This window comes from Chiloscyllium plagiosum, unplaced genomic scaffold (genome assembly GCF_037043375.1).
Source record: "Chiloscyllium plagiosum isolate Xiang-an unplaced genomic scaffold, Cpla_swu_hap1 HiC_scaffold_23, whole genome shotgun sequence".
Classification (NCBI taxonomy): domain Eukaryota; kingdom Metazoa; phylum Chordata; class Chondrichthyes; order Orectolobiformes; family Hemiscylliidae; genus Chiloscyllium; species Chiloscyllium plagiosum.
The window spans coordinates 48,370,664-48,385,145 of record NW_028270161.1 but is presented as its reverse complement, the minus strand read 5'-3'; the positions used below and the strand labels follow the sequence as shown (position 1 = coordinate 48,385,145).

The following is a 14,482-nucleotide window of genomic DNA, read 5'->3' as shown; positions in this document are numbered from 1 at the left end:
AGTGGCGTCGTTGATGGCGGAGTGTTATTGATGGAGATTGTTGGTGATGGTGCTATTGTTATGATGTTGGAGTGATAATAATGTCACAAGATGATTAATCAAGAGCTGCAGGCAGTCCTCTTTGGACCTGTATTCAATGTACACAATGAAAACTGGTGGAGTTTAATTACAATTAAATAATAAATCAGGAATTGAATGCCAATCTCAATAATGAATGAAACTAACATCAACTTTCAGAAAACCTCCTCTAGTGTTCACTAATCCCCTCCTGCTCACTAATTTCCTCCTGTATCAAGGAAACTTGCAACCTTTTCTTCATTTGGCATACATGTAACTCCATCCTCTCAGCAATTTGGTTGACTCTTGACTACCCTCAGGGAATGTCCGATCAAGCTCCTTAGTTGCATCAAATCACTAGCTCTTTGGGTTTACCCGCACCAGATGTGCTGCAGGGGTTCATAAGGCAGGTTAACCCCCCCCACCCCTGCCATGTTCTCAGGGGCAAATAGGAATGGGCAATGAATGTTTGCCTTGCTAGATCTCTGGCCAAATCTATTTTTAAAAGTTAACATGTTCCCTTGTCGGTTGAAAAGTGAAGAGACTTTCAACCAATTAAAACCCCTTTACGAGTGGTGAATGGAAAAGGCTTTGGTCCAGTATTTGTATAAATACAGTGCAGTTTTTATCAACTCAAAAATATCATCATTGTCTGTCAGTCGGGAACATTTTTGTGAATTGTATGATACTTGAAGCCAATTTTATATTGAAATGTTGTGTAATTGAGGCAAGAGATGAAGCACTTCCTTTATTAAGTCTGTTTACACTTAGATTTGCCTTGCTGATACATAAATCACTTTTCTGATGGGTTAATGGTTTCTGATAGATGTGGATGTGTATTATGTAGTGGTATTATTAAAGTATGTAGGAGTGGGAGAGGTTTGACTCTGGACTTAATTGTAATAAATTATGAACTGTTAAATGTGAAAAAAGTATAAATACATTTAAAAGAGCTATCTTGATTAATTTTATAGATGTAAATTCACATTGTCAACACACAGACTTCTGAATTTCTTATATGTGTTTAACTATTAAATGGATGAACAATCTTGCATGTATCTTGCCTAACTGACAATGGAGGAATAAGATATTGTTTCAAGTCAGAATGGAGTGACCTGCAAGTAATAGTGTTCCCAAATGCCTGCTGTCCTTATTCTTTTAGCTGGTAAAGTTTGTGGATTTGGAAGTTGCTAATGAAGTTTGCTGCCATGAATCTTGCAAAAGGTATACACTGAATTACATTAATGGAAGAGAAAGTTAATCCTTAATGTGGGTAAGAGAGTGCCTATCAAATAGCCTGCTTGTTCCAGGCAGTGTTAAGCTTCTTGAATGTTGCTGGAGCTGAATTCATCCAGGCAATTGGGATGTATTCCATCACTTTCTAGACTTGTGCCTTGTGGATCGTGGAAAGATCTCTGCTGTTAGAAGTGGAGTTTTACTAGCCATAGTATTTAAATGGGTAGTCTAGAGATGTTTCTGAAAAATGGTAATCTTCCCAAAAGTAACAAAGCAACACATAGCCCTTTTAACATATAGAACATTCTAAGGTGCTTCACATTAAATTTATAAAGATTGACACCAGGCCATGAAAGGAAATAAAGGTTAGATGATCAAAAGCTTCCTCAAAGACAGAGTTTTAAAGGCTATCTTAAAAGAGGAAAGCGTGGTTCAGAGGAGTTTACAAGGTATGGCCACCAATGGAGACTGGTTGGAATCAGAATATCAAAGGGACTAGAATCAAGACAGCATAATCATCTCAGTGGGTCCTGGGGTGTTAATGGAAGTTGTTTACATTGTGGGATTTAGGATAGGACAGGGAAAGAAAACATTAAGCAATTAAACAGGGTGGCACAGTGGCTCAGTGGTTAGCACTGCTGCCTCACAGCGCCAGGAATCCAAGTTTGACTCCAGCCTCTGGCGATGTCTGTGTGAAGTTTGCACATTCTCCCTGTGCCTGCATGGGTTTCCTTACACAATCCAAAGATGTGCAGGTTAGATGAATTGGCCCTGCCAAATTGCCCATAGTGTTCAGGGATGTGTAGATTGGGGTAAATGTGGATTAGTAGGGTAGGAGATGTGTCGATTAGGTGCATTAGTCAGGGGAAGTGTAGAGTAATAGGGTTGGGAATGGGTCTGGATGGGTTAGTCTTCAAAGGGTCAGGGTGGACTTGTTGGGCCAAAGGGCCTGTTTCCACACTGATTCTATATATTAGCTTAGCAGACGTTAGGATGAGAAATTTAAAAGCTTTTGAAAGAGACCTGACTGAAGTTTGATGTAAGAACAGCTTCACAAAAAATGGGTTTGTTCAGATCAGTTAAGGGAATAATTTACTTCTGGTGTAAGGATTTCAATTTGTGAAAGCTTCCAGAGTAGGAACATTTGATTTGAAATCTCCATTATTTATTCAGAGCTGAGGTAAGTTCACAGTTGTGTGAATCAAAGCGAAAAGGCTTTGCAGTTCAAAGGGATTAAACTTGAAAGGGTGCAGAGAAGATTTACAAGGATGTTGCCAGGTTTGGAGGGTTTGAGCTATAGGGAGAGGCTGAATAGGCTGAGGCTGTGTTCCTTGGAGCGTCGGAGGCTGAGGGATGACTTTATAGAGGTTTATAAAATCATGAGAGGCATGGACGGAGTGAATAGCTAAGGTGTTTTTCCCAGGATAGGGAGTCCAAAACTAGAGGCCATAGGTTTATTGTGAGGGGGGAAAGATATAAAAGAGTCCTAAGAGGCAACCTCCTCACTGAGATGGTAGTGCATGTATGGAATGAGCTGCCGGAGGAAGTGGTGGAGGCTGGTACAATTGCAACATTTAAAAGGCATCTGGATGGGTATGAGTAGGAAGGTTTATAGGGATATGGGCCAACTGCTGGCAAAAGGGACCAGATTAATTTAGGAGATCCGGTTAACATGGACAAGTTAGACCAAAGGGTCCGTTTCTGTGCTGTACATCTCTATGGCTCTATGAATGAAAATGTAAACAAGCAGTTAAGATTTGAAAAAGGGAAGGAAAATTTCTGTGGATTTTGGTTAGCTGTAGTAATAGTTTCAGGGAGTCAATGGAATTTTTTTAATGTTCTTTTAAATTGTTGTACTTGGCTTGGCTTGGTTTGTTTTATTTTACTTTTCTTTCTTTCGTGTAATAAACTTCTGTTTTTTGTTAAAACCCAATCTGTGGTCTTGGGTGCTCACATTTCAGTGGAAGACAACCATCTAAAATTGAGAAAAAGCATGATCTATCAAATCACATTCCATTCTGGGCTCTGACTTCTCAGTAGTAAGATAAAAACAAAGATCGGAGGGCTAGGCAATGGATTAATTTGAAAACAAGATGAAAATTTTAAAATTGAGGCATTGCATTTTTGGGATGGGTAGAAGGGGTTTGGCATGAGTGATTAGACAGGAAGCTGAGTTTTGAATGACATCACTCTTATGGAGGGTAGAACAAGGAAGTTGGACAAGCATGCATTAAATAGCCAAGTCTGTAGGTGACAGAAATGTGAACTTCAGCTGCAGACAAGTAGATGCGCAATAGAGTCGAGTGATGTTAAGGAAGCGGCAAAAGGAGGTCTTAGTGCAGAAATATGATTGGAAGCTAATCCTGGATTTAACTATGACACCAAAGTTGCAGTTTGGATCAGCCTCAAATAGTTACATGGAGAGGGATGGAATTGGTGGCTAGGGAACAGAAGTTTATAGTGGGCAGAAATGGCTCTTGTCTTCCCTATTTTAGTTGAGAAAATTTGTGCTTATCTCTTACAGGACTTTGGTGGGTTGGTGGGGCATTTAGTAATTTAATGTCATTGTTTGCCAAGGAGAGGTCATCAGGTTCTCTCTTGTTGGATTCTGACATTGCCTGGCACTTGGGTGACCTGAATGTTGCTTGCCAGTTACCAGCCCAAGCCTAAATGTGATCCAGGTCTTGCTGTGTGTGGGCACTAAGCGCTTCGTTTTAAGAGGGGTTATAAATGTTGCTGCCATTACCAATGAGCATCCCCACTTCCAATATTATGTTGGTGAAATAGTCATTGATGAAGGAGCTGTACAGTGGCTCAGTGGTTAACACTGCTGCCTCACAGCATCAGGGAGCCGGGTTTGATTCCCACCTCAGGCAACTGTCTGTGTGGAGTTTGCATGTTCTCCTCGTGTCTGTGTGGGTTTCCTCCGGGTGCTCCGGTTTCCTCCCACAGTCCAAAGATGTGCAGGTCAGGTGAATTGGCCATGCTAAATTGCACATAGTGTTCAGGGTTGTGTAGGTTAGGTGCATTAGTTAGAGGTAAATGTAGAATAGTAGGAGAATGGGTCTGGGTGGGATACTCTTTGGAGGGTCACTGTGGATTTGTTAGGCCAAATGGCCTGTTTCCACACTGTAGTGATTCTACTCCATTAATAGGCCTCTAATAATCATGACGATCTTTCTTGTGAGAGGTTTGACTCTACCCAGTGGTGAGTTCCCCCCCCCCCCCCCTCCCCGGTTTTCAATTACTTCAGTTTTAGTAGGGATTCTTGGTAGCACACTCAGTCAAATACTGCTTCTATATCCAAGGCAGTAACTGTCCCCTTTCACTGAAATTCAGCTCTTTTGTCCACATTTGAATTGAGATGATAATGAATTTTGGAGCGTTAGTGGCCCTGACAAAACACTAGTTGATTGTTGGTGAACAGCCTAATGGTGATTAGGTGCTGCTTATTAATACAGTCAGTGATATCCTCCATTACTATTGAGAGAAACCCGATGTCACATTAATTGGTCATTTAGCATGCGTGTAGTCTCATGTTGTAGTTTTACCAGACTAGCCACCACATCTTTTAGGTGTGCCAGGTGCTATTCCTGTTCCTGGCATGCTGTTCAACTCTACTGATTCAACCTGGGTTGATGCTGTGGTTTAATGGAAATAGCGGAGTGGGTATGGTGTATGTATGGTAGGCCATGAAAGTAAAGATTGTTGTGAAATGTTGTTCTACTGTTGCCGATGGCTCGAATTGTGTCGTGTGTGCCCAGCTTTGAGCTGTTTTGAGTCTGTTCCATTTGACTAGTAAAGTACTTTTAGAATGTAACCACCAGAAACATGGGAATTAATTTGCACATTGCAAATTCTCACACACAAATAAAATTACAGTACAATAATCTGGTTCTAAATATTGGCCAGGATGGACACATGCAACACTTCTTTGTTATAGTTAACTTTGCAGTTTTCCAAGTCAAAACCATGGCAGGGCTGACATTGTGTCATCTTCTGGACTATATTCTGCCAGTGAAATCGAGTTAGATAATTTGTTCTTGAGATTTGAGGACACATGATTTTCAGAGTAGTATTGGAGGGACAGGAGAGGAATGCTGTGTGGAAGTACACGTGCTGCTTATTCTTTCTTCCACCTTTTTCAGTGCTGTCAGCAGGGAGAGATGTCAGTTTTGGGGAAAGGAACATTTGCAGTTTTTAGCATCCTCGCAGGTCAGGAATAATGCAATAAGATGAAGTATAAGGCTCTGTCTATTCTGTCCTAATGATGTGCTTCATCCCTCAACTGTAGAAAATCATCTTTTCCTTAACCCACCAGTATGTCATTATCCCTCCATTTTTAAAGTTTCTTAGAGCATAGATTCTGTGCAATTGAAATGAGCAGGACTTGAGGACTGTTCTGAAACCTAGGTAGAGATCCATCAAGAAGTGAATTGTCGTGGTGCAAACTCACCTCTCACATGATGTTAACAGCGACAAATAAAGAAGGCTTTTATACCATCAGCATGGTTATATTTGAACCCAAATCCCAGGAATTGAATGCTGATGTCTAATCACCTTGTTTCCCCATTTCTTTTTCTTTTTGATGCAAGATGACTACTTTTGTGACTGGGACCTATATATGATGAATGAATAATATGGCCATAGGCTGCTGAAAATTACAAGTTCAATGGTAACATTCTTTGTGTCTAATTCTGAGAGTTATGGGTTCAAGTCCCATGTGCCCTCTCAGTGTAAAGGGCATTGGAGCACTACAGGAAGAGCAGGGGCGATCTCTCAAAGTCCAGGCAAGGGTTGTCCATCGCTGGAGCAGATTATCAGGATACTTAATACGTTAACCCTGAATTTTCACTTCCGCACGAAACTTATTCTGCCACAAATTGCTGTCGGTAGTAGTGAGGGCAGTGGTTAGCTGGAGCTTCACTGAATGACAGGAACAACTTCATCAAGGTAGACAACTAAAATGAGAGAGAAAGGAATAGGGTAAAGTCAAATCCGATGCAGGAAGGGAAAAGATAGAAAGGAAGGGAAAGATTGAATGAGAGGGAGAGTGAAAAGAGACAGAAAAAAAAATCTGGTACTTTAACTTTTATAAACCTCAACGCAGAATTTCCAATTAGCAGGGGTGAAAGTTCAGAGTGTAAATGTTTCCCTTTCGGAGTTGAAGAGGCATTGCAAGAACATTTCAATGGTCCTCGTGTCAGGAAGTGTCAGCCCCGTCTATCTGCAGCCAGCTCAATGTGACAAAGCAGCACAAATGCAGCAGTTTCTCCAAACTGCCGGGGTTGGGGTGGGGTGTTGTGGGGGGGGGGGGGGGGGGTGTGGGGGGAGAGTTTAGCACCAGTGGAGTAGTACAAATCAAACTGTAATTTGTAGCCAATCTCAACGTGCAGTGTATTTTTTTCTTCACCACAGATTGCTGACTCTTTTTTAAACACACTACTGTAATTATGGTGTCTGCATTAAGCTCACTGTTTGTTTCCCAGCAACTCCTTTCTTGAGAGCTGTTGTTGAAATTAAATTTCTTTCTTTATATGATTTAACATTCCTACCACTTTCACCAGCAATCCTATGCAAAGGGATAGAATGAAAATTGGGTATTAAAATGTACCCCGATTGAGATAGATATCTCTTATTGACTTACTTCATTATACCATCCTAAAGGAACATAGAGATAGCTGGAGATGAAAAGCTGTCAATGGCACATTCTTGATGAGCTCTCCAGCTGTTATTCTCTGATTTTATAGTGTAAGGATAAATGTAGATGTTCCAGGTCTTTGCAAAAGTTCTGTGCACTGGGCATCAAGGTCAGTGACCACTGAAATGTTTTCTGTCAATTAAAATGAACAGACAAGAATCCCTGTGGAGCCTGCTGACTTCTGTTCCATACTTGCTGATATGTGTGCCCAGCACCAAGTTTCATGCTAGCTTTGTGAATTCATTAAATCTACACTTGACTCTGTATGAAAGTGTTCCTGGCACGTCATCATGTTGCCTTTATACCTACCTCAGCATGTCTCAATTTGGGAATGAAGGCAGATTGAACTCAGCCTGGCCTTTCACGTTACTTTATAACTGTTTTATGAACCCGCCTGTATACCAAAGCACAAATTCAGAGCTCACCCAATAATTAGCAGAATTAACAGACGCTGGTGGTGGTTTCCGTTAAGGTTTTGACTTGTTATTCATGGACAGACAAGTCTTAATAGTTGTACAATTATGTTTGGAGCCTGCTCTCTGGAACGTCATCTATAAATTTGCCACCACCCTTCCCTTTAAAAACGTCCTTGACACATCTCTTTGACGAACCTTTTTAATCAGCCTGAATTGTGACCCTTTAGCATTTGCTTTTCATTGTCCAGAAAATTAATTCTGATTTGAAAGGGGATTTTATTTCATACGTTGAAAGTATTGTACAAATGTAAGTTCCAAATATTGTTGAAAGAAAAAAAGCAGAATTGCTGTAAATGTTATTACTTTTTCGAAAATCATGTTTATAGGAGACATAAACTTTTGCTGAGGGCGGCACGGTGGCACAGTGGTTAGCACTGTTGCCTCCCAGCACCAGAAACCCGGGTTCAATTCCCGCCTCAGGCAACTGACTGTGTGGAGTTTGCACGCTCTCCCCGTGTCTGCGTGGGTTTTCTCCGGGTGCTCCGGTTTCCTTCCACCATCCAAAGATGTGCAGGTCAGGTGAATTGGCCATACTAAATTGCCTGTAGTGTTAGGTAAGGGGTAAATATAGGGGTATGGGTGGGTTTCACTTCAGCGGGTCGGTGTGGACTTGTTGGGCCAAAGGGCCTGTTTCCACACTGTAATCTAATCTAATCTAATATAATTGAGACTTTCCCTTGAGTTAGCTTTGAACCTCGCATTTTACCAACTTCGAGTTAATTAAAGTTGTGCCATAAATTTCCTTCAAGTAATAAAAGGATAATAAAAGTATCTTTTATATTGTGCAGTGTTTATCGTACAGATTATGGAGATGCAGTCTCATTCATTGTGTTATAGTATCTGTTGGCACTCGCCAATCTTCTGCTAACAAAATTAACTTTGCAGAGAAAGGAGATGAAGTAAAATTCGAAGTAAAGAAAATTCAAATTTCTTAATCAATAATCAGTAAGACAGCCATTAAAAGAAGGACACTATTACTGGAAATGGTTAAACAGATTTTGTGTGGAAATGGAATCAGCTTAGATAAGAATTGACACAGATCTCTGACAAAACAAGGGCAACATTAAAATTTGTGGAAATGCTCTGAGAGAATCTAAACTTTCACATTTATGCACAGGATAGATTCTGAAACTGTGTAATGTATACTTGGGAACTTTTGAAAGTCATTGTTTATCATTGGTGTAATTATAGCTTAACTTATTAAGATCACAAGTGTAACATCAGTGAGACAGTTCAAACCCAATGTCGATGGGAATGCAGATTGAAGAGAAGGCAAAAGAAGTCAGTGTCGCTGATTTGTTCAAGATTTTCCAGTAATCGAAATCTGAAGGAACACATGGACCTCCATGGCTAATGCTGTTGAGTTTGCAGGCTGGAACACCGTTGTTTTGAATTTACCATCCCAAGATAGAAAATCGAACCAAATGAAGCTAGTTGTGCCAACAGGCAGAAAGGACAAATATTAATCAGGACAATCAGCATGAAAAAGGGAAAGTGTTATTAGAAGATGGAGTTCTGCCATCTTTAGATCTAGCTGTGAGGAGAGGTAAGCTGGGGCTACTGTCTTTCAGTCAAACGCTATAGACAGATTGCTGAGAAAGCTGTGCATGTGAAGTGAGGTGTGAGAGACACAAAGAGGATTTTAAAGTTGACGAAACACAGTGAAATGATCCTGGATTTTTAAAATATCAGGAAGCAAATATCTCTAGTAATGACATCTTCATATCATTCTGTCTAATAACTGGCATGAGTTCAGGAAGAATGCCAAGCCCAGACACTTTTGCTTTCAAGGAGTACATCAGCATTGATTTAGTGTTGGGGCAATTTTAACTTAAACCACTCATCAGTAAAACTAGCTGGAATCAGTGAACACAATTTTTATACTCTATCCAGATTTACTATGCAATGAAGTCTCTGGTGTTCTACCTGTTTGTTTCCCACAAGGTAAGTTAGACTATAATTACATCAAGTCTATGTGTAGCTTAATATATTAACTCTATCGGAGTGCTCAGTGCAGTGTTTAAAAACAGAGCAAACAAGATTGCTCTTTATGAGACACTACGACTCCAGTAACCAATTAAATTATATGATTTAATAAAAAGATTTTGTTTTCATAAGTAGCAGTTTGGGTGCCAAACTAAATAATGTTTTCTGCATCTTAATTCCTTTTGCATTTACATTTTTTTCTGTGTCCCAAACACAACCTTAGAAACAAAGATCTTCCAAATTGTTTGTTGAGTGAACTAGGTCAGTCTTGACATTCCATAATCCCATGTCAGTGCATCATTAAGAGCTCCAGGTTTCTATTGCATTCGAGGAGAAATATTGTGTGTATTTGAGATTAGAGGGTTTGTGATCAGCTTATAAGTACTGTTATTAAACTCAATGCTTAACCAAACCAATGTAATGTGGATTCCAACATTAATGAAAGATTTCATTTTAATATAAATTTTCAGAGTCAACCTATCGCCACCAAGCCACCATTGACGATGAAACAGTTTCTATGGAAATCTTAGATACAGCTGGCCAGGTGAGTTAGTGGTGCAGACCACTCTCCTAGATCATTGTTATATTCATCATTGTACACGGTTTATTTATTTCTTTGTTGATTTTCTCTTTTACTTTATTCTCTCTGCATGCACACTTGAAAATGCACCTAAAAAAGATATAGGAACTGTGTAACTATCATGGTGTGCCAATTCGAAACGTTTATCATAAAAATATTTGTTCAGGATTGGCATATCCTTCTAATCCTAAAGTTCATTTGCTAAAGTAGCCCCACATGTTGAAATTTTCTTTTGCAGAACTGGTAGTTGTACTCACAGAGGTTTACGCATGTGTATACGTACATGTTAGCACACCCTTCATTAAGACAGAATTTCTGTGCAGTTATAAATGCTTGAAGTATATACCCAGCTTCACAGATCTGACCATTTTAAGATTTTCCATGTATGAGTCGAAAAGTGTGTGTGTGTGTGGCCAAATTACTCATCTGCACTCTATTGCAACAACAGTGTTTTTATGCAGCGCCTATATTGTAGAAGAACATTCCAGGATACTTCAAGAGAATATTATCAATCAGTTCTGAGGAAGGGTCACTCAGGGCAGGACTTTATACACTTAATGGTAAGGTCCTAGGGAGTGTTGCTGAACAAAGAGACCTTGGAGTGCAGGTTCATAGCTCCTTGAAAGTGGAGTCACAGGTAGATAGGATAGTGAAGAAGGTGTTTGGTATTCTTTCCTTTATTGGTCAGAGTATTGAGTACAGGGGTTGGCAGCTCATGTTGCAGCTGTACAGGACATTGGTTAGGCCTCTTTTGCATGCAACTCTGGTCTCCTTCCTATCGGAAAGATGTTGTGAAACTTGAAAGAGTTCAGAAAAGGCTGGGGCTGTTTTCCCTGCAGCGTCAGAAGCTGAGGAGTGACCTTATAGAGGTTTTTAAAATCATAAGGGGCATGGATAGGATAATTGGACAAAGTCTTTTCCCTGGGATCGGGGAGTCAAGAACCAGAGGGCATAGGTTTAGGGTGAGAGGGTAAAAATATAAAAGACACCTAAGGCAGAACTCTCTCACGCAGAGGGTGGTCTGTGTATGGAATGAGCTACCAGAGGAAGTGGTGGAGGCTGGTACAATTGCAACATTTAAAAGGCATCTCGGGTATATGAATAGGAAGGGTTTGGAGGGATATGGGCTGGGTCCTGGCAGGTGGGACTAGATTGGGTTGGGATATCTGGATGGTACAGAGGAGCTGGACCGAAGGGTCTGTTTCTGTGCTGTACATCTCTATGACTATGACTTTATGACCCAAAACGTTAACTCTGATTTCTCTCCATAGATGCTGCCAGACCTGAGCTTTTCCAGCAATATCTGTTTTTTTTTTGTTTCTAATTTACAGCATCCACAATTCTTTTGTTTTTTATTATCAATCAACAACTTGTCAACAATAAAGGACATATTAGGAATTTGGTGTAAAAGCTTAATCTAAGAGGGAGAGGTCTAGGGAGGGAATTTCTGAGCTCGATTTGGAAAGTACCAATGCTGGGATAGAGAGAGAGTGGAGAATGAGTAAGAGGTCACATTTGGAGGATATTTATTTATGCTTTCACTTGATGTGGGCATCACTGGTTACACCAGTATTTATTGCTCAACCTTGGATGCCCTTAAGTGGTTGTGAGCTGCCTGCTTGAATCACAGTATTCCATGTCATATTGGTAGATTCACAGTGCTGTTAGGGTTTTGTTCAGCAATAATGAAGGAATGATGGTATGGTTCCAAGGCAGGATAGTTTGTAGCTTGGACAGAAACTTACAAGTTGGAAGTATTCCCTTTGCATCTGCTGCTCTTATCCTTCTATGTGGCCGAGGTCACTGGGTCAGAAGGTGCTGTTGGAGGAATGCAGAATTCTCAGAGGGGTGTAGGACAGAAATGGGAAGAGCAGAGGCTGTGGAGGGATTTGAATACAGGGATTAAGATATAACATGTAAGCATTAATTAATGAAATATAAATATTACATGAAAACTATTGACCAGGAATCAAAATAAGTATCAAGTGCGGGAATGATGCGTGAGCAGGACTTAGACAAATGTTGGAAACAGAGCATTGGATTAGCTCAAATCTGTGGAATGCAAAGATGGGAGATTGACCAGGTGAGTACCACATGCTGAAAATGACTGAAGCATATCCTGCACGGTAAGTGTGTATGGTTATCATGACTTTAAAGAGTTCAGCATGACTCAGTTTGTGCTCATTTCCCTCCTTGGCTTGAAAGGCACTCGCACCAACCCATTGAGTATGGAGGTCACAAAAACATGAATGAGAGCTTCAGCACATAATGGTGTTAAGGCAGGAGAGGGATGGGTAATCCAGTGGAAATGGAAGTTAATCTGGCACAGAGATTAATTCATGTGTGCCTGTAGAGAAATGATTCCTTTTTGGGAAGTACATGGACTCTCAGGAAAATTGGCAGAATCTTTTGTAGTTTTTTTTATTCAGTATTAAGAGAACACATCAACATTTTGTTCATAGGAAATGCACAACTCTAAATTAATTATCTAATCTTTCTATCTTGTCACATAAATTACTAACATTCATTACTGCCCTGTATGAAGAGTGATGACTTTCCTATACAGAATGGGAAGGTCACATTATTTATTTATTGTCCTTTACTGTAATCCTGATGCACAGAGTAGTCACACATAAGCAAGAGTGGATTTGTGCATTCAATAACTTCAAGGCCGTATTAAATCATGAAGCGATGGTTCCGTCAGCTAAGAGTTTATAATTATCTTTTTTAACATGTCCTCGAAAGAGTGTCACTTTGTGTGGGGGGAAAGCTAGAAATTGGAGCAAGTGCTTTCAGTGGCTGAAAAGCTGAGAATTTCAGAGCCAGGTTAGACATTCACTTCAATGTTCTCTCTCTCTCATGCTGTTGTATGACTGCACATTATTACCATTTCTCAAGTGGTTTATTGGATGTAAAAATAACCAATGTCATAAGTTTTAAATTCTTGTGCGTGCGACTTCAATTAAATCCGGAACCTCATCTTAAACCAGTTAAGTTATTTATATTAGCATGTGAGAAATGTATGCAGGTCTGCCAACTGACAGTAACTACAATGGAACTTAATTTTCTAAGTATTCTTGGACTTAAATGTTTAGGTTTGGATACATGGAATATTAACATTCTTTTCGATTAACATGTTGAAATGATTTATTTTCTTCCACTTTTCCTCACTTCTACAAATCCTAAATATCATTGGACTAAAGTACAGTCACCATCAGCTGGCTCTGCTACATTGCCCAAGAAATCAATTTTCACTCCCAAACTCAACATAATGCAGCTCAAATTGAGCAAGTTTTTCTGGCACCGTGGAACATTGTCTTCCACCATAATAAGGTGGTAGGCATGTTGCTTGCTGTTCTTTGAAATCGATATTCTGCTATTTGCTGAGGAGAGGAACATTGAAGACAAGAAAGTTAAGCAATGTTCCTCGCCTTGAGGATATTACCCTCAGTGCAAGTAGAATGTTTGATTGTCAGATCATCACAGCCAAACGTGTTCCTGTGCTTACCCAGTGTCAGTTGGTGTGTAGATAAATGCAGCAGCCAGTTTACGCAGATCAAGCAAAGATAAGTGTTGATTCAAAGCTACCTGTCTTTGGTGATGTTGTTTAAGGAAGGATTGTTGGCCGGGGGGGATGAACTGATGAATTCCCTGTTCTTCTTTCAGTAGTATTGTAGGATCTTTGGCGTCCACCTGAACTGCTGGTGGGTAGGCAGAGTCCCCTCTGACAACTTATCACAGCCTGAATACTATGTTGTAGAGTCAGTCTACGTTCAAATCCTGGGGCTGATGAGAGTGCCTTTTAAACCAAGGAGGAAAATGAATACGAAATGAGTCATGTTGAAATCTTTGAAGTTATGTTAACCATACTTACTTGCCACGCTTCAATCATTCTCAGCATTGCATAATCTAATGTTAGTTTTTGGGATTATGAGACAGTTGTGCAGTAAATAAATAATCTCAGTACTGGCTGTGGGCAGCATGGCGGCTTAGTAGTTAGTACTGCTGCCTCATAGCACCAGGGAGCTGGGTTCAATTCCACCTGCTGGCAATTGCCTGTGTGGAATCTGGACATTCTCTCCATGTCTGCATGGGTTTCCTCTGTGTGCTCCAGAGGTTTCCTTCCACAGTCCAAAGATATGCAGGTTAGGTGGATTGGCCATTCTAAATTTCCCATAGTGTCCAGGGATGTGCAGTCTAGGTGGATTAACCATGGGAAATGCAGAGTTCCATGGAAGGGGAAGGGGGTGGGGGGTGGAATGGGGTGGGGTGGGTTGGATTGGGATGCTCTTCAGATGGTTGGTGTGGACTCGATGGACCAAATAGCCTGCTTCCACAGTGTATCGATTTTACGACTTGTATCATTACATTTTACTGTAATGTTCAGAACCATGACTGTATGTACTTGTCATGTGTGTAGTACTGAGTACATTAATAAAATATGTC

General features: G+C 40.3%; 1 protein-coding gene across 2 annotated transcripts in view; it reads left to right on the top strand.

The window, feature by feature from the left end:
* rerg (RAS-like, estrogen-regulated, growth inhibitor) overlaps nt 1-14,482 on the top strand; it is an 87,614-nt gene that overhangs the window by 65,882 nt on the left and 7,250 nt on the right. For both annotated transcript variants that reach the window (XM_043713541.2, XM_043713543.2), the window contains exon 4: nt 9,927-10,000. In XM_043713541.2, the coding sequence (XP_043569476.1) occupies nt 9,927-10,000 (74 nt within the window). The remainder of the gene's footprint in view (nt 1-9,926; nt 10,001-14,482) is intronic.